The 24,351-nt window shown below is 44.5% G+C and overlaps 1 protein-coding gene across 2 annotated transcripts in view; it reads right to left on the minus strand.

Moving 5' to 3' along the window:
* The window catches only part of GLI3 (GLI family zinc finger 3), a 263,470-nt gene that overhangs the window by 228,773 nt on the left and 10,346 nt on the right, over positions 1–24,351 (minus strand). For both annotated transcript variants that reach the window (XM_044245664.1, XM_044245663.1), the window contains exon 2: positions 20,745–20,909. In XM_044245664.1, coding sequence (XP_044101599.1) covers positions 20,745–20,868 — 124 coding nt within the window. In that variant the 5' untranslated portion in view covers positions 20,869–20,909. The remainder of the gene's footprint in view (positions 1–20,744; positions 20,910–24,351) is intronic.

Consider the following 24,351-nt stretch of genomic DNA (forward strand, 5'->3'; position numbering starts at 1 on the left):
TAATACTTCATACCAATACATAAGATTATAATAAGACCCCAAAGATAAGGGCACTGGCCAGTCTTTTGTCAGTGTTATCCCCAAAATCTGACCTCACCTGAAATTCATAGGATCTCTCTCTCTCTCTCTCTCTCTCTCTCACACACATACACACACACACACACACATACACACATACATACACAGGCAGGGCCTTCCACTGCCTGGCCAGCTCTCCCCCCTGGTTCTGAAACCATGTAAGACAACGATTCTACTAAAAGCAACCATATGTCAGAGGAGTGGTCAGTATTGATTTTACTTGTTGTACGTCAATACCCTGTCCGCATGGCTGGTCAGCATCCCCACGGACGAAGTCATGGACATGGTCCTCCTCCCTACAATGGGGCTTTCATAACCGTCCTCTAGGGACAATTAAAGGACCCAGGGTGTGACCCCTCCTCGCACATGTGTGTGCGTTACCAGGTTGCAGGGGTGAGAGGAGACAGGACCCCTGCATCTGGCTCACCTCTGCCCTCCAGACCGCTGGCTGCCCGTCCCTAAGCCTAGGTTAGTCGCTCGCTCGCTCTGCTCGGCCGGCTGCTGCACCAAGGGATGGGGGACCCACGGACGCCATCCAAAACCCAGCACATCTGCCCTCAGCCAAACTCTGATGTCCTCCATTCCTCACAAAACCTGTCATTCCTACGCCCACTCCTGCTTTCTCCTATCGCTCTTTACAAGTTCACGGAGGAACCAGAGGCCCTTGGGCACCGAATCTCTTCATTCCCACCCTTCCCTCCAGTTTTTATTCACAGCTTCACCTGCAGGGGGCCTGCAAAGGCCCAGCCCCCTACTCTCTGTTCCCTCACTGCCCTCCACCCTCAACCAGGGCTCAAACAGCCCATCCTACGTCTTCAGCTGGAGCGCCCTGCATCTCCTTAAAGCGAGACCCACGTTGAACAGCATCCCTTCCCACACCCACCTGCTGGGTCTCCCCCTGCAGACCACCCTGCTGCCATCTCAGCTTTCCATGCCCCTGCCCTACAGCAGCCTAGTGCCAGGTCCCCGCCCCCCGACCCCGTGTCCCAGCGCCTGTGGTCCTGGTCCTCCAGCCCAATCCCCTCTTACCTGTCCTATGCCCCTCCCAGGACTCACCCACTGCAGTGTGTCTTTTTCCCTTTCACTCAAACCCGATGTCATTACTGCCCACATATGTCTGAGGCGAATCCTGAATCCATATCCTCGGCCTGCCTCTCTCCTAAGGCCCTTCTGTCCGGTTCAGATACACTCTGAAAGTCGCAGGACTTAACATAGAAAGCTCCCTCCCACCGGGCCCCTCCTTCCCTCTCCTGATTTCCTGCACATCCAACGGCTCTCCAGGCCCCGCTGACTGCTCTCTCCACTGCCTCTCTGGCCTTCCTCTGACATGACCTTGCTCTGCCCTCCACTTCCGCAGCAGGTGCACAGCCCGCCGGAGGCGCCCTCGGCCCTCCACGCCTACACTCTCCCCACCAGGGCCATCAGCAGAAGACACTGTTGCTCCCCTCTTCCCACTCGCATGAAGTCGAAAGCCCAAACTCATCAGCTGTACATTCACAGACCTCTACCATGTGGCCTCCGGATGGCTCTCCAGGGACACTCCCATAGCCATAACCCCAGCCTGTCCACTATGTGGCCGGCACTGATGCACATCATATCCCCAAATCAGCAAGAACATCCTCACTTCCAAGTCTGCTTTGGCTGCTCCCTCTGCCTAGAATATATATATTTTTTTAATCTTATTCTCCAACCACACCCCTATGACATCTGTCAACCCCCTCCCCTTTAACCATTTACAAGTTCTAATTCGAGAATCGCCTCTTCTGTGAGACTTGCCTTGACACTCTGTAGGCCTAACTTACATACATCTAGTAAATATACCGTACGGTGGTCGTTTACTCATCTACTCGGAAGCATCCTAAGACCCGGCCCCATACCTTATTAATCTTCGCAACCAGATGTGGTGGTTTGGGCACTTAACAAGGACTCAGGAATATCTATCCACTGTGGGCAGCACAACGGTAAGAAAGAACTTTACACTTACAACTACGTGGACTTGGGTGCGAAAGAGTTGGGAAAACATGGTGATCCGGGGTTTCCTGTATTTTCTTTCCCTGCATTCTATCCCCAACCTCTTCCTGAGTTTTGTTCCATTGAGTATGCTTAAGAAAAAAGAAAAGGTTCTTATTAGACAGAAATCCCCTGGGCAGGGTCTAGACATGAAAAGTCCTATTGTATCCATGATTTCCCCAAGACACTCCTGCGGGAGAAAAAGGAAGTTCGAATTTCTCTGTGGGCTGGCAAATTTTCTGTGCTTATTGGCATAGCTCTGGTGAATGTGTATCTCCCCAGACAAAAGGCCAGCAAAATGCTGAATGACTTGAAATTTGGAGAATAAGCAAGAGTCATGTCTCTCGATTATTTCCAAAAGCTTTAGGCAGCCAGTTGTGGGCATGCTTTCAAGTGTAGAAAGTTGAGGCTTAAGAAACTACTGGAATTACACCTTTGGCGGCAACACTTCCTATCTTCAAAGGGATGTATATTCTGCTACTTGGCATCTTTCAAGATGTCTGTGTCTGCCTTCTTTTTGTGAGTTCGGCTTTGTATGGGTGCATCACGGTAACACAGCCCGCACAGACCCGAGACCATATGCTTCACCTACCTTGCTCTGTGATTTGCCATGACCAACGTCATCTCCAAGCCAGTACACCCGCTCATTGGGGAGCTAAGGTTACCCCAACGATAGACTAACTTCAGGGCAGAAGTCAAAATGTCAAGATTCCTTTGGCCTTTTCCATTGCTGTCAAAGTTCTCCCAACAACAACGGCAAACAAATAAATAACAAAGAGCCCCCACCCACCCCCGATCCTTGACCCTGGCATTGATTGATTTCAGCAGAAAAAGCCACCACGGAACAGATACCACTATCAGGGAATACAGAGGGCAGCTGCTGCAACTGGATAAAAACGCAGCCAGATGCAGGGAAGCCGGAGTACAGTATTTTTCCAGAGATATTTGCATTAACTCAAGCACTTATCGATCGATGTACCTGCAACTTTCAATTCAAGACTGATGAGACAAAACTAAAATTAAATTGCTTCCAGATCGAGTTAAAGCATATAAGGAGAAAGTAAAGCAAACACCTGTTAGGTCTGGCCCACTGTTATTTCCTAAGTATTTTCCTGTAAGTGACAGATATTTTTAAAAAAATGCTTCTGAAGACGAATGCAGAACACAGAACGTAGACACCAAGTGACTGTGCATTTACGTGTCCTTTGACGGAAGTCACCTTGTGCAGATGCGGCAGGAAACCATCAAGACTGTTTCCTATGACAACAAAATTCCACGAAAGCCTGGACAAAAGAGCTATATATAGTTCCAAATGAAATTTGGAAAGGGTATCTTTTAATCATGACATATCTCGGAGCAACATACAATCAACATCAAGATACCCACGACCCGGACCTACACATTAATATTTTGCCATATTTGCTCAAAACCTTTTCCTTTTAAAGAAACAAGGTGATATGGACACATCTGAACCCTCCCCACCCTGTCCCTCTCCACCCTCCCCAGAAGTAATCACTATGGCTAACCGATTTCATCGATCCATGATTTTATACTTTTATCATATTTAAGTATCATATGTAAGTATCATATACTTTATCATATGTAAGTTCATTAAGAACACGATTCCAAAAAGGTGTCCTGAAAGTTCACCTAGAAGAAAAAACTAAACAAGAGTGAAGGAACATTTGAAAAGGAACAATAATAAATGGGAACTCCCAGATAAGATGTATCGTACATTATAATATCTGAAAGAAGGTAGCACTTGGCTAAAGAACAGGTAGGTCAATAAAACAGGAAAAGGCTGTAAAACACAGTAAGGCAGTATCAGATACAATATCATTTCAAATCAGTGACAAGACAAGTAGTAAACAATACCAAAGAACTAAAATTAAAAAAACAAAAAAAAAACCACTTTGACATTTCACCAAAGAGGATATCCAAACGAATAAATATCCAAAAAAGATGCTTCACTCCCTTAGATCTCAGGGACAAGGTAAATCCACACCTAAATACCATTACACAGTCAACAGAAGAGCTAAAATGAGAAATCGGGACATAACCTAGTGCTGGCAAGAACAAGGAGCAAATCTGTACAACCACGTGGGAAAACCAGGGGGCAGAGTGTCCTCTCTCCGGAGCAGTCACTTTACTCCCATGTGTGTACCCAAAAGAAACGTGTCCCCAGGTCCACCAAAAATCAAGTACCCGATGGCCAACTGCTGAGCAGGGAGCCCAATGTGAGGCTAAATCCCAGGACCCCAAGATCATGACCTGAGCCAAAGGCAGACGCTTAACCGACTGAGCCCCCCAGGCACCCAGGCATGTGCACTTTTCTATCAGCATGTTATACTTCCATCAGAAATGTTGAAGAAACGAGGAAACATTTGCACCTATCCTGTTATGCTGCCAAGTCTCTGAGAATAAGCGCTCACAGAAACAGTCAGACAGAAATCTAAGTGCTACAATTCTGGAAGCTAATTTGGTGAGGTGTGGTCAAAGCCACTGAATTTTTTAGGACTTTCATCATATCCTCATTTGAAATTGGGAAAAGAAAAGAGATATGTCAAGGGCCAGCGAGAGGAGCCTGGAGGATTGCATCACACCAAGCTGCGGGAGACTAGTAGGTGATGTGCCAAGTGTCCCCGACGTAGGGCCACCTGAACGCGCAGCACAAGACAGAGACCGCGAACAGGGCAAAGATGGAAAATAACCAAGCATTAACAATTCTTGTGTTTCTTTTTTTTTTTTTAAGATTTTATTTATTTATTTGACAACAGAGATCACAAGTAGGCAGAGAGGCAGGCAGAGAGGGGGAGGAAGCAGGTTCCCTGCTGAGCAGAGAGCCCGATGTGGGGCTTGATCCCAGGACCCTGGGATCATAACCTGAGCTGAAGGCAGAGGCTTTAACCCCCTGAGCCACCCAGGCACCCCAGTTCCCATGTTTCTTTGTGCCTTTCTGGATTTCCCAATGAGCAGGTGTTCCTTTAATAAAAATGAACGAACCAAAAGGTTGAGCGGAAAGAAGAACACCAGATGGGAGTCCTAAGGTCTAAGCTGCCTTCTTCACTGCACACACTCTGTAGTGTCCACTTTCACAGAAACACTTTCCAAGAGGCATTACTCAACTACGTTCTGTGCAATAAACCATGTCATCTTCCTTACATGGCATGGCATCATCTCACGTCTGCACACGTCCTCTGGCCTTTGGCTGAGCCCCCTTTCCCGGGCTGTATCTGCAGGAAGACAGTAATGGCACTCCCCATCTTCAGCCTACAAATACCGCTCTCAAAAAATAATGACAAAATATGGGTTATTCGAGAGGTTCAGTGTTTAGGAGCCTGGTAATCAAAGTTTATTGTGCTCTTGGCTTTGTTTCTTTTTTCCACTCCAAAGAGTTTAAAGCGAGTCAATTAGCATCAAAGAAATTTGCAAAGGCTCTCACAGTGAAGCCCTGCTGAAACAGAAGGACATCAAACCAGATGCCAGACAGAAGACAGTGCGGAGTGCTCTGGGAGGATCGTCCGGAGGCTTACAGGAGGGTCCCGCTCTGTGGAGTTAGTCACAGGAGAGGCGAAATGCTCCTCCAGCAGTCCAAAACACAGACCATGACTGCGTGCTTCCAGGAAGATGAGTGCCGGAAGTCCAGTCAGTAATTAATGAAACCAGGTCTAAATCAAGGACACACACATCTCAGATTTGGGGGGATCTACTGCTTTCGTGGCAATTACCTGTAATTATCAGCAATCCAGTCAAATTCGGGCCAAAATCATGGATTTGCACCTGAAACTGTTCTCTATAGACTGCCCTTCAAAATACCTGGGGTTGGGGAGCCTGGGTGGTTCAGTGGGTTAAAGCCTCTGCCTTTGGCTCAGGTCATGATCTCAGGGTCCTGGGATCGAGCCCTGCATTGGGCTCTCTGCTCAGCAGGGAGCCTGCTTCCCCCACTCTCTCTCTCTCTCTCTGCCTCTCTGCCTACTTGTGATCTCTGTCTATCGGATAAATAAATAAAATCTTAAAAAAAAAAAAATACCTGGGATGGACTCAACTTACCATTAGGACACCACACAGTAATCTAAACAAAGTCATCAGTAGCTTTTAACCCAGGACGGACTCATGCATAAAACCTGTACAGATTAATTTGAAAGAATAGTAGATGTTCCTTTCTTTGTTTTTGTTTTTGTTTTGGAAGATTTTATTTATTTCTTTGAGAGAGAGAGAGGCAGCATGTGCAAGGCGGGTTTGGGGTGGGGATCAGAGGTGAGGGACAAGCGGACTCCATGCCTAGCATAGAGCCCAACACAGGGCTCCATCCCACAACCCCGCTCAACCCAGCTAAGCCATCCAGGCACCCCTGGATTTCCCTTCCTAAACTTAAATTATGTTAACTCACTCCTTTGACCCTCCTTCTTTTAAATTCCTGGAGAGCCTACGGTGACTATCATAGAGACAGAGTTTCTTGGGGGGGAGGGAGCTCTTTAAATCACATACCCAAGTTACTCATTTAAAAAGATAAAGTGATATGCATGCAGAATCTTAGTGAGAAGCCCCTAGCAACTAAGCTGGGTCACAGCTTTGGTTAACCCTTTATACTCTATATAAGAAAGATATAGTTTCCTAGTCCCTAATCACTGTTGGGTTCTCATCTCATAAATAATCATTCCTTCAAAGAACCATTCTAATCATTCAATCAATATTTTCTTTTCTTTTCTTTTTTAAAGATTTTTATTTATTTATTTGACAGAGAGAGATCACAAGTAGGCAGAGAGGCAGGCAGAGAGAGAGGAAGGGAAGCAGGCTCCCTGCTGAGCAGAGAGCCCAATGTGGGACTCAATCCCAGGACCCTGAGATCATGACCTGAGCCGAAGGCAGTGGCTTAACCCACTGAGCCACCCAGGTGCCCCTCAATCAATATTTTCCTAATGAAAGTTAGAGCTGCAAAACTGGCCTGTAGACAAGTGCTTCTGGCAAATATGAGGTCATGAATGCTTGTAAGAACCCAAACAAAGAAGGCACAGGCACATCCCCATAAAGCATGACATAAAACAATTTTGAGGGGTCCGTCCATTTTCTGAAGCCTATCCGTGAACCTCAAGGGTTCTTGGATTGCCATTTAAGCCCCCATGCTGAAAAAGATGGTTCATCTCTGTTTGAGGCCATGCTGCTCTTGAAACAACTCCCACTACGCTCAGTAGAACTCGTTCCCAATGGCATGGAGGCAGGAACTAGGCTAGGAAGGCCTGGAAAACTGACATTACCTTCATGAGAAAGATTTTCCATAAAAATTTAACTCTCCTTTTCTAAGCACGTATAATCCCTTGTTTATACTTAAAAATGAGAAGCTTCCCAAATTAAAACAGGGTACAAAATTAAACCAGCAATTTTATGTAAGATTTATACGTATTTCATTAGTATACCCATGTATGATCAAATTTCTATATTTAAGCACTGACTTTCTTTCTGCCTCCAAGCGCCACCCCCTCCACTGCCTGGCATCAATGGTACAAAAATCATAGATCTAGTCTAGCATGGTAATTAAGCAGCATTTTATAGCCCAGCCCCAGCTCATACAATTTTCAAAAAGAAAAAGAAACTAGGTAAAAAATTTACAGAGCACTTTCCTCTCCCTCTCTTTCCTTCTCATCTAGTGTTGGGACCTGGCAACAGGTACATCTGGAACCACGATTCCCCTCTGCAGTCTAAAAAACTACAAAGCAAACCAGAGGACTACGACCTCATGCTACACCAACACTAGTCACCAGCAGGAGGAAGGAAAAATAGAAATTTTCCTGTTTCAAGGGCACACTGCCACTGTCCCGTTACCCAGCCTTTTACACCCTTAGATTCCTCAATATTCAACCAATGTGTATGCTGGTGTGTGTGTGTATGTGTGTGTGTGTGTGTGTGTGTACGTGCTTATAAGCATCTTTTTTTTTCCTTCAATTCACCCAGTTTTGGGGGTTAAATGATGGAAGGAAATAGTCTCAATTTGTGTGACAATGATCAAAGAAGGTGCTTTGAATTTATGTGAAAAAGTTTCCCATTAAGATGGTAGCTATTTTTTTTTCAAATGTGATTCCTTTTAATTGCGGAAAAGAGCCCAAAGGCTTTGTCAAGGGGCACATGTTTTCTATAAATCAAAACATAAATAAATGTGAGGTTATTTCACTCGGCATACATATGGTTTTTGCTAAGTAAACTCTATTTATAAAACATTGTTAGCCTCTACCGGAACTGCTGTCAACATTTATAGGAAAGGAACTTTTCTACTGCTCTGTGACTTGCCAGGATTTGAAAACAAGCCTAGAAACATTAGTTTTTCAAGACAGATTTGATTTAAACTTAATGTGAAATGGGCCACTGTGTGTTCTCTAGCTTTTAAATGCTTGGAAGAAGTCTTCAACTGAGTATTAGGTTCATATTTTACCAGAAAATGCTAACATTGCTGGAACTTGATTATTTTAACCATACCGTTGTAGTATTCTTTCTAGAAGTTTTCTTTTGCTTGTACGCGAGGGTCTGGGATTATTTTTCTTATCACTGCCAATAGAACTCACACATATTCTGTGAAGGGGGAGTCTCTGACATCCCTTACAGCTTAGGATTCATAATTACCTCGGCACCTTCTCCCAAAGTCTCATTTGCATGGTTTCTCCTCCTTAAAGACACTCCCTCTAGGTTCTGAACACATTCATCAGTCCTACTCAGAGTGGTTCTCAAAAATGAAGGTTTCTGTGAAAGAAATTAGCTATAAGCAAGCATGAAGCAATAGTCCTTGACAGCCCAGAGCATACCACGCAAGGTAACGGTAACTTTAATAATATTGTACGTTCTCCATTTTCCATTCAATTTTTCTTTCTCGGGCTGCAGTGCCTTCCAAAACGGAATTCTTTCCAGTGCTTTCGCAATCAACCCTACTCGAGGTGGACCTAAGCCAAGAGTTACAGTACAGTTGAGAGCGGTTCCAGAAAGAGATCTCTCACTCAGTCCTGCTTTTTTCTTTTTTTTTTATTATTATTATTTCCTTTCAAGTCGAATCTTCCCCAGTTGTCCCAGCTTCTCACCTCTTGGCATGGAATGCCTTGATTTTTTTTACTAGCAAGAGGAAAATGTTAACTAGTTCCACAAAAATAACTAAAAGGATCTTTGAAATCCTAAAATCCTGAATTTCCAAGTTAATAAAACATTCAAATAGATTTAATGATCACCTACCTAATGGATAACTACCTTCTATAATTAGACTGCTTTGGAAACAATGTAAATGCTTTCGCTCCCAAATAATATTGTCCTAACCTATACACAGAATTCCAAAATATGTATCCTGATTTACAGAAGGAATTTGATTTCTCTGCAGTACACTTAAAGGGGAAGGCTGCTTATAAAGTGTAGCCATGGCTCCAATAAACTTTAAAATAGACACAGACAGATCCAGAAGAAAAATACAACACATTCTCTATCCTTCATTTTTGTAATTTTGCAGATTAGCAGCTAGCTCCCCTAATGGGAGACACTAATGAATTTGAAGTGATAAGGAAATATAAGGAATTAGAAGGCAGAATTCCCCAGAACTTCTGTTCGTAATCAATCACCAGAGATCAGTGACATCATTAGAGCCTTTGATCACAGCTCCTCTTTCAAGCTCAGATGGGACCGGATTGATCCTTGCTGGCACTGAGAAAGGAGAAACACCTAGGAGTACAGTTCACCGTGAAACATGAGCAGTCATCAGCATCCTGTCCCCTCCTTGGGGAGGAACAGAGAGCACATTCCAGGGCAGCCTGACCCCAAACAATAGAGCCACCTCGTTAAACCCAAACCGAATTCCCATCTTACTAGGATTCCCAAAGCGCTTTAAGGCAGGAGCAGACAATAAGCTACTTTTCTTTCAGTTTGGTCTTCCTTATCCGCTGGACCTATGCAGGACAAGCCCCAAATTCCTTTTCCATGGGGAAGGAAGAGGTTCTGCAGATTTTGTTTTTCCCATTCTGCTCCTTCCAAAGCATTTCATTCAGAGCTCCCTCCCCACCCCAACGCCCGACTCCCCTGTGGACTTCTGATTTTCACTTAATGAATCTTTACTAAAATCAGGAGTGACTCCACACTGGCCAAAAAAGGTGGGCATGGGATGTCGCATTAGCTCTGATCATTTCAAAATGACCTGGACAGCCATCACTCAGAATGCCCTGATCTGAAACGCTCCCTTTGGGCATGAAAAGTTTTAAGTGACCTTTACTACTTTAGTTCCATTGTTTGTTTTCCCCCTCCTTATTTGTAATACGAATCTAATTGAGCTTCATGAACACGGTGGAACGTAGTGTATTATCTCCCTCATCAGGTGATCAATGATTTCATTAATAAGACAGATAACAAAACTGTCATATCATCGACACTGTTATGAAAGATGATCCTGGCTTCCCGCTCCATTTCCCAAGGTCTGGGGTTCTCTGTGGCAGCTCTGAGTCCATTCAATATTTTCCACAGACAGAGAAAAGTGAAAATCCATTTTGAAACCAATTTCAATTAGGATCCAGAAGCTGTTATCACAGGTGTCGCGGAATGGGCCCGTGAGTGGAAATGTCGCCTATCCATTCTGAAATGAAACCTTATCAGGGGCTACAAAGATGGCTGGGGACAGCCTATCTGTAAATTACTTTTCGTCCTGTGTTAACTCAACCTTAGTCCTGTCATATGGAATTCTTTCCATCCCCGGGTAATAATCTAATGACTAACGAGACACAGCGCCCGAACGGCTTGCAGCCGGACAGGGCTGTCCCCTGAAACGGGTGCAAATGTGGCCAGAGCAGGCCGGCAGGCAAGCACAAGGCTGGGCAGGCTTTAAATGATAGAACGAAAAGTTGATTATGGGAAATAAAAGAAGCCCGTCTCCACCCACTGCATTCCTGGTGATTTTTCAATTGCAAACTCCAAGGCTCCGTTACTTCATTAATGCGGCACCCAAGTCGGGAGGCTTTTCTCTCACATCTTCCAAGCTCCTTTTAGCAAATTATCCCATGACGGCGGATTTATTCAGTCAAAGACCTCGGACTTTGAGAGGCAACAAAAGAATCAAGAGACTTTCTGGTCCACCTGCCTGGCGAATGATGAGCCAGGGAAAAGTCTCCCCCAGAGAAACCAATCAAACCATTGTGCGGCACAGCCAGACCTTTTCAACTGTCAAGCCAGAGAGCAGGGGGAGAGATGAAAGGACGCGGGGTGAAGCTACCATTTACGGAACCATGTGGGAATGGTCTCCGAAGATTTAATAATTGGGATGGAACTCAACTTTCTACAACTAAAGGGAAAAAGAGAGAGAGAGAGCCCAAGAAGAGGGAAGAGTCAAAGAAAGGGGTTAAAAAAAAAAAAAAAGGGAATGAAAAAGGAAAAAAAACAGCAGCCTAAGTCAGAGGAGGAAGAACTTTTAAAATAAAAACGCCCCCTATCTGAAATGAAGACCCATCTGTAAAAGTAGAGGGGAAAGAGAAGGAAGTTGCCCCCCCCCCAAAAAAGGAACGAAAACAGATTTAACAAAGGCTTTGCTATTTTTTTCCCTCTAGGTTAGAGCTGCGTTACGTGTTCTGATTCTAATGTTCTCGTGCAACTAATTCACGGAGGCAAAACAACAGCAGAAAAAGCCCTCAGTTATAGGAGTGCTTTGGGTTTTAAGCAAAATGACATTTTAAATATGCCTAAAAGGAAACAATACATTGACCGGACACTCAGAAAAGACAGACTAGGAGACACGCTAGTCCATATACTTCTGGGCAATTTTCAAGAACTACCAATTCAACATGAAATATTTAAAAAGAAAGGGGAAAAAAACTATACGTACAGGGCCTTAAAAAAAAAAATGGAAAAAAAAATGGAAAAAAAAAAATGGACTTTCTGAAAACACGAAATACACATAACATCCAGCAGCAACTGTAGTTCTAATGCTTCCTGCTATTACTACCGACTCTTAACAGCATATATCACTAAGCCAAGTTTAAAAAGCAGGCAATTATCAAATGGGGGGAGGGGTGGCGCCTGGACCTGTGTCCTGACTGTGGTGGTGGCTACATGACTTTATCGATTTATCCAAACTCACAGGCGTGCACAATGAGAAGAGTGAATTGTGCACCGTGTAAGTTCTTTTTTTTAATAAATGTGAATGATGGCAGATGTATTTGGAAAGATTTCCATGTAAATGAGAGAATAGGGGGATTTTTGCTTTTACCATCCCCCCACCCGCCCCACCTCCTTCTCTGCCTGGGACCCTGGTGGACCCAGAGCTCAGTGTGGCAATCCTGTAGGATCCCATCCTGCGAGCTGCTGGATGAGCTGCTGGACACGCAGGCCCTTCCCCCACCTGGGCCCAAGACATAGGAGGCAGAAGGCCACCAGGCCGCCTCCCCAGGCGAGCACGCCCTCCCACAAGCGCTGTCTTGGCCCTGAGCTGCTGCTCTTGCTGTTACGATTACTGTTTCTGATTCTGAACCAGGTTAATTCTGGAAATGCGAAATAACCACATCGCTTGATCAAGAGTAAGCAAAGCGGCCCAGAACTTTCCACAAGCCATGCACACCATCCCGTGGCTTTTTAGTCCCAAGTTGTGCGAGGCTCCGGCAAGATGGGTTTGATATTCGTTCCTTGTTTATCTGGGTGCCCAAGAATTGTCCTTTTAGAGGCGAAATCCAATAGTTACATACACGAAAAAAAGAAGCCTTGCCCTTAGGGAAACCCACTGGCACAGAATTACTGACTTCATCCCACAATTTGGATGAGTATTTATGAATGAGAAGGAGACCCTAAGAGCATCTGCTTAGTTAAATCCAAACATGTGCCCATTTCAGGACCAGTGATTTGAGGCACTGTGCCGATCGCAGCTCCTGTCATCTGCCTCCTTACCTATTAAACTAGGTCCTGAGGACCACATTTTAAGACTTTTGGGCAAACCAGTACCCTCTGATTCTCTTGATCAGATTAAAGTTTACCCACTCCTAGATTATTTCCAAATGATGTTGTGCTGAAAGAATGAGATGAAAGGTGCCCGTGAATGACAGCTTGTCAACTTATGCTCTGAAGAGCCCATTTACTAGTAACAGCTGACATGGTGGGTACTCACCCGCGCTGGCCTCAGAGACATTAAGCAATTAGCCCAAGATCACACAGCAATGAAGGGACAGAGCTGGGATCCAAGCCCCGGAGTTAACACTGCCGCTAGGCTCCACATGTCACCTGTCCCCATGGAGCGGCCGTCAGTCCTGGCAGGCTTGGATGGCATACCATGCAGTCCCACTGAATGTCCCCTGGAAACCTCCCAGCACAAGACACTGAAGTGGGGTGGGGCATGGGGGACAAATCAGGTGCAACATTCAAAAAAATTTTAACTAAGGAAATATAAGTCAAAACCACGATGACAAGCCACCTCACACCTGTCACAATGGCTAAAATCAAGCACACAGGAAAAAACAAAGGTTGGAGAGGATGTGAAGGAGGGGAAACCCTCTTGCACTGTTGCTGGGAATGCAAGCTGGGGCAGCCACTTTAGGGAATAGTGTGGAGGTTCTTCAGGAAGTTAAAAATAGAGCTACCCCACAGCCCAGCAATCCCACTACTGAGTATTTACCCCAAAGGATACAAACATACAGATTTGAAGGGATACACGCACCCGGATGTTTACAGCAGCATTATCAGCACTAGCCAAACTGGAGAAAGCCCAGATGTCTATCGATTGATGAATGGATAAAGAAGATGTGGTGTGTATGCCATGGAATATTATGCAGTCATCAAAAATGAAAGCTCGCCATTTGCAATGATGTGGATGGAACTAGAGGGCATTACGCTAAGTGAAATAAATGAGAGAAAGACAAACACCATGGGATCTCACTCATAAGTGGAATTTATGAAAGAAAACAGACGAACACATGGGAAGGGGGGTTAAAAAAAGGCGGGGGGAGAGAGAAAGAAGGAAACAAGCCATGAGAGACTCTGAACGACAGAGAACAAACTGAGGGCTGCTGGAAGGAGGTGGGTGGGGGATGGGCTAGATGGGGGATGGGCACTCAGGAGGGCACTTGTGTTGAGCACTGAGGGTTATATGGAAGTGATGAATCACTGAATTCTACTCCTGAAACCAAAACTGCATTCTATGTTTACGAACTAAAATTTAAAACACAAAAAAAGTTTTAACTGAAAGATAAATGTGTTATGGAGACCGGAGAGAGACAAATAGGTGGGGCACACAGGACTTTTAGGGCAGTAAAACTGTTCTGTAGGACACTGTCACAGTGGCTATATGTCCTGACACATCTGTCCAAGCCCACAGGATCTACAACACAAGGAGCAGCCTCTAATGAAAACTAGGGACTTTAGTGAACAATAGTGTGCCAATACTGGTCCATCAGTTTTAACAAATGTACCACACTATTAACAAGTAAGAAGGGGACCTAAGGGGTTAGGGGGTGGACAGGAACTCTGTACCCTCGGCTCCATTTTTCTGTAAATCTAAAACTTCTCTAAAATATAATCTTTTCATGAAAATAATAATCATAAATAAAGTATCCCCAAAAACAAGTACTACCAGGTAATTGCCAAAAGGACACAAGTCTGTATGGTGAGAGAGAGAGATAGAGGACAGTCACAGCTGAGAAGAATTTACACAGATTCTATGGAAGAACAACATACATGGAAGCAAAGAGCCCTTCAATTTAGCTAAAATATGGGTTACAGATAGGAAAGTATGGTAACAGATCAGACTGGAAAGTCAGACTGCGGTCAGATTTTTGGAAGATACCTAAATGTTAATCAAAGGGTTTTGAACAGTATTCTATATGTAACTTGAATCACTGAGGGTTCTAGAGGAGGGGCGTGGCATGACCAGAACCATAAAAAGATTCATTTGGCAGAAACAAGTCCCATAAATGAGAAGCGTAGAGACCAAGGGCAAGGTGATTGGACAGAAGGTTACTTGAACTGTCTAAGCATGAGGTAGTAGGTTTTAAATAGCATAGCACAGTAGCGTGGCCTGAAGGGACACAGGGGTGAATAATTACAGAGGAAAATCTACCAGGACTTCAAAACTAGTAGGATGTGGGAAGCATGAGAGACAGAGGGGTCAAAGGTGACGGTGCGGTTTCAAGCCTGGGTGACTGTAGGAAAGGTGATCTCCTCAGCCTAAATAAGATTCAGAGGTTGCCGGGTTCTGGGACACATGAGTGTGGAGTGCAAGGGAGCCAGAGCTCTTATGGAAACCAGATTATCTATCATTAGTTAGTTGGTTTTAAAAGGTGAACGCTTCTTTAGGAAGCATAAAATCTAACTCTAACACGACACAAACCATCTCCTTTACCCCAGAAAAAAGAATCAAGAAAAGGGACGTGCACATGCTGTTTCGTATGCTAAGCCATATAATCAATGTTAGTTCTTCAAGGTCAAAAGAATTCAAAATAAATGTTCTCAAAATTATTTTCCTGATTTTCTGGCTTAAGGAAGCATTCAGAAGAATAGTGCAGAAACTTTGCTATCCATCCTTCCTTAAGATGTGCAATCAGAGAAAGACAATTATCGTATGATCTCACTGATAGGAGGAATTTGAGAAACAAAACAGAAGATCATAGGGGAAGGGAGGGAAAATGAAACAAGATGAAACCAGAGAGGGAGTCAAACCCTAAGAGACTCTTAATCTCAGGAAAGAAACTGAGGGTTGCTGGATTGGAGGGGGGTGGGGGGATAGGGTGGCTGGGTGATGGACATTGGGGACGGTATGTGCTATGGTGAGTGCTGTGAATTGTGTAAGCCTGATGAATCACAGGCCTGTACCCCTGAAACAAATAATACATTATATGTTAATTTAAAAAAAAATGTGCAAACTTGGTCACATTCGGGATTTGTGAAACATCTTGAACTATTTTCCAGGGTCCGGCAGATTCAAAATTACTTTTCCCAAACATTTTTCCCTTAATTTCAAAACCTATGTGTATATTCAAGAAAACACAATCCTTTTGTTTTGGATTCGTAACATTTAACTCATCCACAGGCTCTGTCCCAGAACAACGGCTGACATCTGCTCTTTCGACAGAAGGCTACCGACACTGCCTCACTTAATCCCCTGTGAAGTGGGTCTCATCACTTTCTTGCTAAAAAGATGAGGAAACTGAGACTTTGAGAAGTTAATTTGCCTGCATTCACAGCTAGTCTAACCTGGTACCAGAAATCAATGCAAGTCTTCCCATCCCCAAACTTGGGGGGGGGGGTTCTCCTAATCAATCATCCTATCATTTGTAATCTATTTTATCTGACAGTCCTTCCCAAGGAAAAAAATGTGGCCAAGAAAAAAAAAAAAAAGGTTGAACATCTAAAGGCACAAGAAAACTAAAAGTCACAGTCTACAGTGTACAAATTGCTCACCCATTTCTGAGCAGAATTAAGTACATCTTGACATTAAAAAAAAAAAAAAAAAATCAAGGGGCACCTGGGTGGCTCAGTGGGTTAAAGCCTCTGCCTCGGGTCATTGATCCCAGGGTCCTGGGATCAAGCCCCGCATTGGGCTCTCCACTCAGCAGGAAGCCTGCTTCCTCCTCTCTCTCTGCCTGCCTCTCTGCCTACTTGTGATCTCTGTCAAATAAATAAATAAAATCTTTAAAAAAAGAAAAATCAAGGAGACAAGAGCTCATGATGGAGAACAGCCAATGAATTCCAAATTCCCAACCAAACTCTGAGCCCCCTTACTTTCAGCCAGGAGACCAGTTGCTACCACAATACACTGACAGGTATTACTGGACAGTCTAAAAGAAAATCCCTGGTCCAGGAAGTAACCAAAGGTTAAAGTTAAAAAAAAAAGTATCTCCTTACATATTTGCAGACCACAACAGTCTCCCCTTACAAACCTTTAAGAGTCTTTTTTAAGCAGAGGAGAACCAAGGCCCTTCCTCTTGAAAGAAGAAAGTGAACAGGGAACTTCCTCTCCATTATTAATCTATCAACTGTGGTTTCATATTGCATCACCATTAGGATAATAATTTCTGTTTTCTATCACTTAAGGTATGTTCCCAATAACCATCAGAGCCAATAAAACATCTCCAAGACCATGGCCTACATACGTTCATTATTAGGGCCTTTCTTGTTTTTAAAGCAGAGTAGTAGGCTAATAAGAAAGATCAGATTACTCTTTTCAAAGAAAATCATCGGCCCAAAATGACTTAAAAGACTTCAAATTGGAAAGTCAGTGTTTGCAAGTCATGGAAGGAAATGTTACAGGGTAAGGATCGTGTTTAAAACCTCGAAATATCTGGACTAAAATCCATTTACTATTTACAAAACATAACATAGAGCTTTAAAAGCAATGAATCCGTACCAGCAACAAACAGATTATTCAGGAATTTTCCTTGCAGTCCTAGCATATTAGCACACTTGGCATTTTTAAGTAAACAATGCCACCTAAATATGTGAGCACTCACTGTGTATGTGAAATATATTAGATGCCAAAAATAATCCTTCACTCACAATTGCACGTAACAAAGACTCAGAAAGCCGAAAGTCTTTTCTTCTGTCATTTACATTGACTAAATAACCCTAAAGCTTAAAATCAAACACATGAGAAACACACACATTGCGGTTCCTGGGTAAGAATACTAAATGCTTTCTAGGTTGATATCGGGTCTTAATGTTAGAAAAATCAAATGTGGCTTGTCTCTCCGCGCCCCCCCCCCCCGCCCCATACAAGTCTCAGAACAGTTTGTCACTTGTGTGTGTCATTTTAAATTTCAGCGTTAAGAGTCAAATGCTTATTTAGAAGGCTGCTCGGTTTTTGAGCCATACATTTGGGTTGAGTGAATGTGTGTTTAAACAAAACTCTGTATGAGTGTTGTTCTAGCACGAGATACTCAGCTGAGAAAACGAGGAAAACAGATGTGCAAGGACATGCAATGGAATGTGCGTGGTTTGGCTGGAAGGTTCACAATCAGGAACAAACCGTAGCACATAATGGCTAGAAATTAAGTCAACCTAACACAGCACCAATAACAAAACTTTCTTGTTTGCCTGTTTTATTTTATTACAATCATGAAATTGCAGACGGGAGTGGGGAAAATGCGTGTATTGCCTCCGTTTGGTTCTTGATGCTAAACTCATCTTTAACCGTTCATGGGCAAATCCCTGAATTTCAGAGCTTTGTAAAGAAAGTCCAGGACACCCCTGGACGCAGCAGCAATCAGCACTAGCTATGATCAGATGGAAATGATTTTAATGTCCTTTGTGCGAAGAACAGCTTCTGTGCAGGTATCGGGGTACCTCTGAAATGTTTATAAAGAGAAAAGAGAGAAAAGGATACAGAACGGACAAAAGATCAGATGACCATGGCCATGGCAGCCACCTGCTAGCACAGACAATAAGTGCCAGCAACCCCACATCTGCTGAAACCCAAAGGGAACCCAGATCAAAGCCCCCAGCCGAGTTGGGTGCCCACAGCCAAGCTGGGTGCCCACAGCCAAGTATGGAGGGAAGTAGGAGGCCAGGTAGGAGTCTGCAGAACAAGTAAGAGGCTGGGTCATTCCAGCCCCTGGAGCAGGATCCTGGGGCTCCAAAGAGGCTGCGAACTAGTTAGGAAAACCTGCCGAGGACCCCGGAGGGTTATTAGCATTGCTTAAGCAGAGCAATCGCGAAGAAAAAGGCTTTAGTTCTTGTCTTGAAATTTGTTCTCTGGTTTTCCTGGAATCTTCCTCAATGGCAATCTGCGCGTCAAACCACCAGTTCCATTCTTCTTTCACTTGGTTGGGTCTTTATATTACCCAATATATATCAGAAGTTAATGAAGCCCTTAGGAGATACAGGAACACTGGGAACAGAGAGCTGCCAGAACAGCCCTCCTGCAGGCCTGTGCCCCACAAATCTCATGAACATCTGCCCCAAATAGGGCAGGTTCAACCCCACCCAGGCGCAGGGGACCACGTGTGTTTCAAGGACACGGGCCGCTCGGGGCCAAAAGCCTGCAGAGTTTGGTTCAGGGTCCCTGACTCGTTCAGAAGACAGGCCCAACTTGGTAAATCTAGACCGCTCCTTCGAGACTGGCTAATGTCCTCGACGGACGGCTGGGCTCCCATGAGGCTGGTTAGGTTGGTTCTGTTCTGAGTCACCCTTAACAGGTTCATGAGAGGAGCTTGTGGTCAGTGTGGCTCAGGAAAAACCCGGCAGCACCGAAACCCTCCCAGGCGTGGGTGGGGCTGGCAGGAGCAGCAGCGCCTTCACTGGGACAGACGGACCACGGGGGAGGTGGGGGGGACAGGGCCTTCCCGTAGGTCCCCACAGGACGGCCAGCTGACACTTGTTCTCCTCACCTGTTCTCACGCACCCACGTGCACACTCCTATACACACAGGCTCACACATGCCCACACACTTCAGCACACTCTCATACACCCTCACACGCTTGCAAGCTGTCAAGATAACCAAAGTCGATGTTTCCTGAAGCTTAACACCCAGCAGGGCTTATTCCTGTGACGTCCCTGTCGGAAATGATTGGACAATCTACCCTGCAGGTGCTGACTCTATCTCTGAAATAAGCAATTTGCCTAATTTTTACGAATTCCAGGAAAAAATGAAACAAGGGTCCCGTAATGTTTCTTAAGGCAAAAACGGGGTTTCTATAAGCATGCCAGAAGAATGACACAACGATCCAGCCCCACTAAAATAAGACCCAGCCCGGACTTCAAATACCACAAATAAAGGAAGAAACAGGGACAAATTTCCACATGTATGTAAATTCATTATTTTAACTCCGATGTAAATAGATGTCCCCAAGCATCCATTCAAAACTGGACTCATAAGTGGCGGATTGAACGCCAGCCCGTGCCAGCAAAGCCAGCAACGCACACTGGTGACAGCCAGGAATGGGAGCCACAGACAAGGATGGGCACAGGGAGCAGGGGCCAGGCTGGGGAGGCTAGGAAATCTACAACAAGTAAAGGCACCAACTGGCCTAGGAGAGTACGAAAGCAGGAAAAGGAAGTGGTCAACATGAACCTGTTCAATCTGGGCTCTGGAATTTGTTTGCCATGCTCCACGACATTGTTTGAAATGCCTCTCGACGTTGTGCTTAAAATATTAAAAAAAAAAAAAAAATAGTGCCCCAAAACAGCAGCTAGGTATTGCCTGTGAACACGGTTAAGCCCATTTCTATAAGCCAACAGCAAAACCTGTGCCTCAGACACCAGTGTCACCTGAGGTCCAATCATGAACAACTTTTAAAATCCTTTGGAGCAAACTGCATGGAGTTGGTGGGGGAGACACGGATCCTCCCACCAAATCCTGACAAGGCAACTTCAGTGTCTTTTGTGATAACTAATAACTAATTATTCCGACTAGTGTAGACTTTCCATGTGAAATGCAAAGTATTTTGAACTCTTGCCAGACTAATCAAGATGATTTCCAAAATGCCACAACAGGAACTTCCTATAATAAATAAGCTATCACATTTACATCTCAAATTAGAAAATTTGGAAGAAAACATGTAGTTTCGGTGCCAAAGTAGAGATTACTAAAGCCTGCTCATCCCTCATCCCCCTTTTGCTTTCTTTAGCCTCTAAAGGAGCAAACCCTGGTCCAGGTGCAAATGTTCAGTGTACAAGGAATGCAGAGAACACAGAAGCGACTCTAGGCGTGGTTGCTGGAGATCCCCGTGGCTGCTCACCATTGGAAGTGGTGCTGGAGGCCACGGCTTTCTCGCTGACATCTGTTCGCGTGGAGCATTTCACTATGGAATTCTCCACTTTCTTCTTCTCAGTGGTTGTGGAGCTGTGGGACTGGGCCTCCATGATGCCTTCTCATTACTTCAGCTCTCTGCTACCAGGAACGCCTGAAACAAAACAATGGTGCCATCAACTTCCAGCAAGGGTGGGCAAAAAAAATCTCACTTAAAAGTTCACTTCGTGGGGGCGCCTGGGTAGCTCAGTGGGTTAAGCCTCTGCCTTTGGCTCAGGTCATGATCTCAGGGTCCTGGGATCGAGCCCCGCATCGCCTCTCTGCTCAGCGGGGAGCCTGCTTCCCCCTCTCTCTCTGCCTGCCTCTCTGCCTACTTGTGATCTCTATCTGTCAAATCAATAAAATCTTAAAAAAAAAAAAAAAAAAGAAAGTTCACTTCACCTTTGGCCGGAAGGGGAGCCTAGAGCTTTAGCAAGTTCAAGAACCTTGCCCACAAGTTTTCTTGCAAAAACACCTCCAAGTTGTAATAACAAGCCAGTTGAATTCTGTCTACACATGCAAAAGGAGAAGGGAGGGAATTATCCATAACATGAGACTCTCCCCAAATTTCTACTGGACATTTGTTATTAAGTGGTCCAAAGATCTCAATTTTCAGCAGTGCTTACAGTGTGAAACCCAAGGGTTGCATGGCTTTCTTATGCCACATCTACAAATGTCTCTTCAGGTGGCCAAATTTATAAGTTGGAGCATGGTGACGACTTCCCAAAAAGGTGGAAGATTTTTAAGTATTAATTAGAAGTTTCAAAGAGCATGGCCATTTCTCAAACCCAAGCCTAACTCCAAGTTTGGAAGCAGAGAGTGATGTGGGCCAAGGAGCCCGTGATATTATATCCTCCCCTTTTCTGAGCTACCTGAACTGCAATCCGCCCCTCCATCGTAATTCACGGAGGTGAACCGTACTCTTCAGGCTTTCTTAAACACATGAGAACGTTTCAATTCACTCATGCTACATTTTGAAAACCAACAAAGGCAACAGAACAACGTGCTCTGGATGCCATAGGAAAAGTCAAAAGATTGCCAACAGCCAAGACGGGAGACCACTTAAGAAATATGAAAACCCAGCTATAAGCAAGTGGGGCAAGTGGGTCCTCTTTCACTGGCTGTTTCATTCAAGCAATAATTGTCCTAACTCATCATTCATCAATTTTCACTCTCTCTGGTTCTTGTTCTTTTTTTTTTTTTTGCAGTCGTGAGCTGCACCTACCAAGAATGCAAGATGAAAACAGTCCTCTCCAGCACGTTTTCCTCAAGCTGTCTACAATGCAACATTCACGGTGGGTGTTAGCAGACGCAACCATATTCAATCCAAACAATGATAAGTGAAATAAAATAAAATAAATAAAAACTGCTTAACTGACTGAAAGGGTTGAAATACCAGATGAAATCTTTCTAGTCATCCTTAACTCAGACTTGCAAGGAAATTGCCAAGTCTGTCTTTATTGTGTGAGCCATTCTGCCTTTGGTCTGGAATTCAAGTAACTGAGAAGGCTAAGGTCCAGAGGCTGCTAAGAGCTAGAGAACTCCCTCTTCTGCTAACTTCCATTTCTTTGCCTTGATTATCCACTGTCATTCATTGTAAAACACACAAGTTACTTAAGAACAGCTTTTCTAGAACAAAAAAGGAAAAAAAGCAGCACTGAGTTGAATTTGCATATCAATTGTGAGATCCACTCCAAATTCAGAAACATCCCTCAAAGAGGGCTCACAAAGTCCCAGAGCAAAGGAGCTGCTGAGCTTTCCATTGGGCTGAAGCCAGGCGCTGGTCCAGAGGTCCTAGCCTCTGCAGAGACTGGTACCTGAGTGTTGCCGCCTGGAGTTACGCTGCATCTCAGTTTTCTCATCTGTCACATGACCAGAATCACACCCGGGGACTTGGGACTTAACCTTGGGGAAAGGTGGGTACAGTCCTCTTTAAGAGTATGTTTAAAGCCCTGGATCAGGGCACCTGGGTGGCTCAGTGGGTTAAAGCCTCTGCTTTCAGCTCAGGTCTTGATCCCAGGATCCTGGGATCTAGCCCCACATCTGCATCAGCATTGGGCTCTCTGCTCAGCAGGGAGCCTTCTTCTCTGCCTACTTGTGATCTCCCTCTGTCAAATAAATAATTAAAATCTTTTTAAAAAAAATAAATAATAAAGTCATGGATCCTCTCCCCCAGAAAAACACCCTTTAACACACACCAAAGAGTGTACATTTGATTTCCAAGGGATCCCAGGCCCTCCAAGCTCTTCCATGAATCCAGACAGAGGACCCCTGAAGGAGAGACTTTGAACAGTCTCTTTTTGCTCTAACGATCTCAGAACGATTCTAATTTTTCAGAAAGCTCCCCCCAAACTGATGGAAAGATCATCTTTATGGTATGCCATGAGAACAGTCCAACCCAATCCAGAGCACTGATTCCCAAGGTCGGACAAGAGCCACCCAGATCAGTGTTGCTACAGCGCTAGCAAGACATTCAGATTCCCAGGTCCAGTCCCCGATGTCTTAGAGGTAGTGCCCGGAACCTTTATTTTAGCCAGCACCGGTAAGCACCAGGCTCACCAAAGCTTGCGGACAACGTTTCCACACAGTTCTCTTCACTGCTATGTACCCAGTGCAACAGGTACCCTGTGAAGCTTTTGCCAACCGGATAAAGAAACGATGAATGGTACCCCAGACTCCTGAATTTCAATAGCCTGCCCTGAGCCTTTCCCAGCACCCATCACAATAATGAAGTCATCTTCCGGAATCTTTGCCGAATGGCTTCATGCCCAGCTTCCCCTCCAGATCCTAAGCTCCATGAAGACGAGCACCATGTTTTACCTTCCTAGCACCTCATACACCTAAGAATATGTACCGAGTAAATACATGATCCTGAGAGGACCTGGTGACCCAGACAATTCTGCAGTGTCTTCACTTTTGATCACCATTGACTGCACTACGTATCTTTTCTTTTATATCCAGTGTTCCTTTGAAAACTGACAGATTCCACAAAAACTAGTTTTTTATCTAGTTTTAACTAGTTTTTAACAGGGATATGTCACCACAACACTCCATTCGCACCCATTTTGGACAAACAGGCATTTACTATAATTGTTCCCCTCAAAACCCACCATACTGTTTTATTGGTCGAATCTGGATGGAGTTTGCTGTTAAAACTGCACATGGAAACAAGCCAATGGACCAGAAAGAAGAAAAACTCATGAAGAGATAGGATTCCTTCCTGGCTAAGAAGTAAGTCTCTCTTTTAGTAGAGAGAGCTAATTAACACTAGTGAGGTGACAAGTCACCAAAGTTCCTTGACAAACTTAGGTTTTGTGGAGTTGTTGGTTTTTCCCCCAAGCAAAGGACTTCGTTTTAACAAAGCAATAAACCCTCCAAGTACTCATCACCAGAGAGAGAGGCTCACGTGAGAAGAGGTAAAGCCCCAGGCACTGACTGAAATTGCACTAATTAATGGTCTTAGAGAATACTAATTCCTACCCCCTCCCCCTGTTTGAAAGGGATTTTTTAAAAATGGGCCCTTGGTCACTCAAGAATCTACCCCCTTCTTCTATTTT

The sequence above is a fragment of the Neovison vison genome, chromosome 4, assembly GCF_020171115.1.
Source record: "Neovison vison isolate M4711 chromosome 4, ASM_NN_V1, whole genome shotgun sequence".
Classification (NCBI taxonomy): Eukaryota; Metazoa; Chordata; class Mammalia; order Carnivora; family Mustelidae; genus Neogale; species Neogale vison.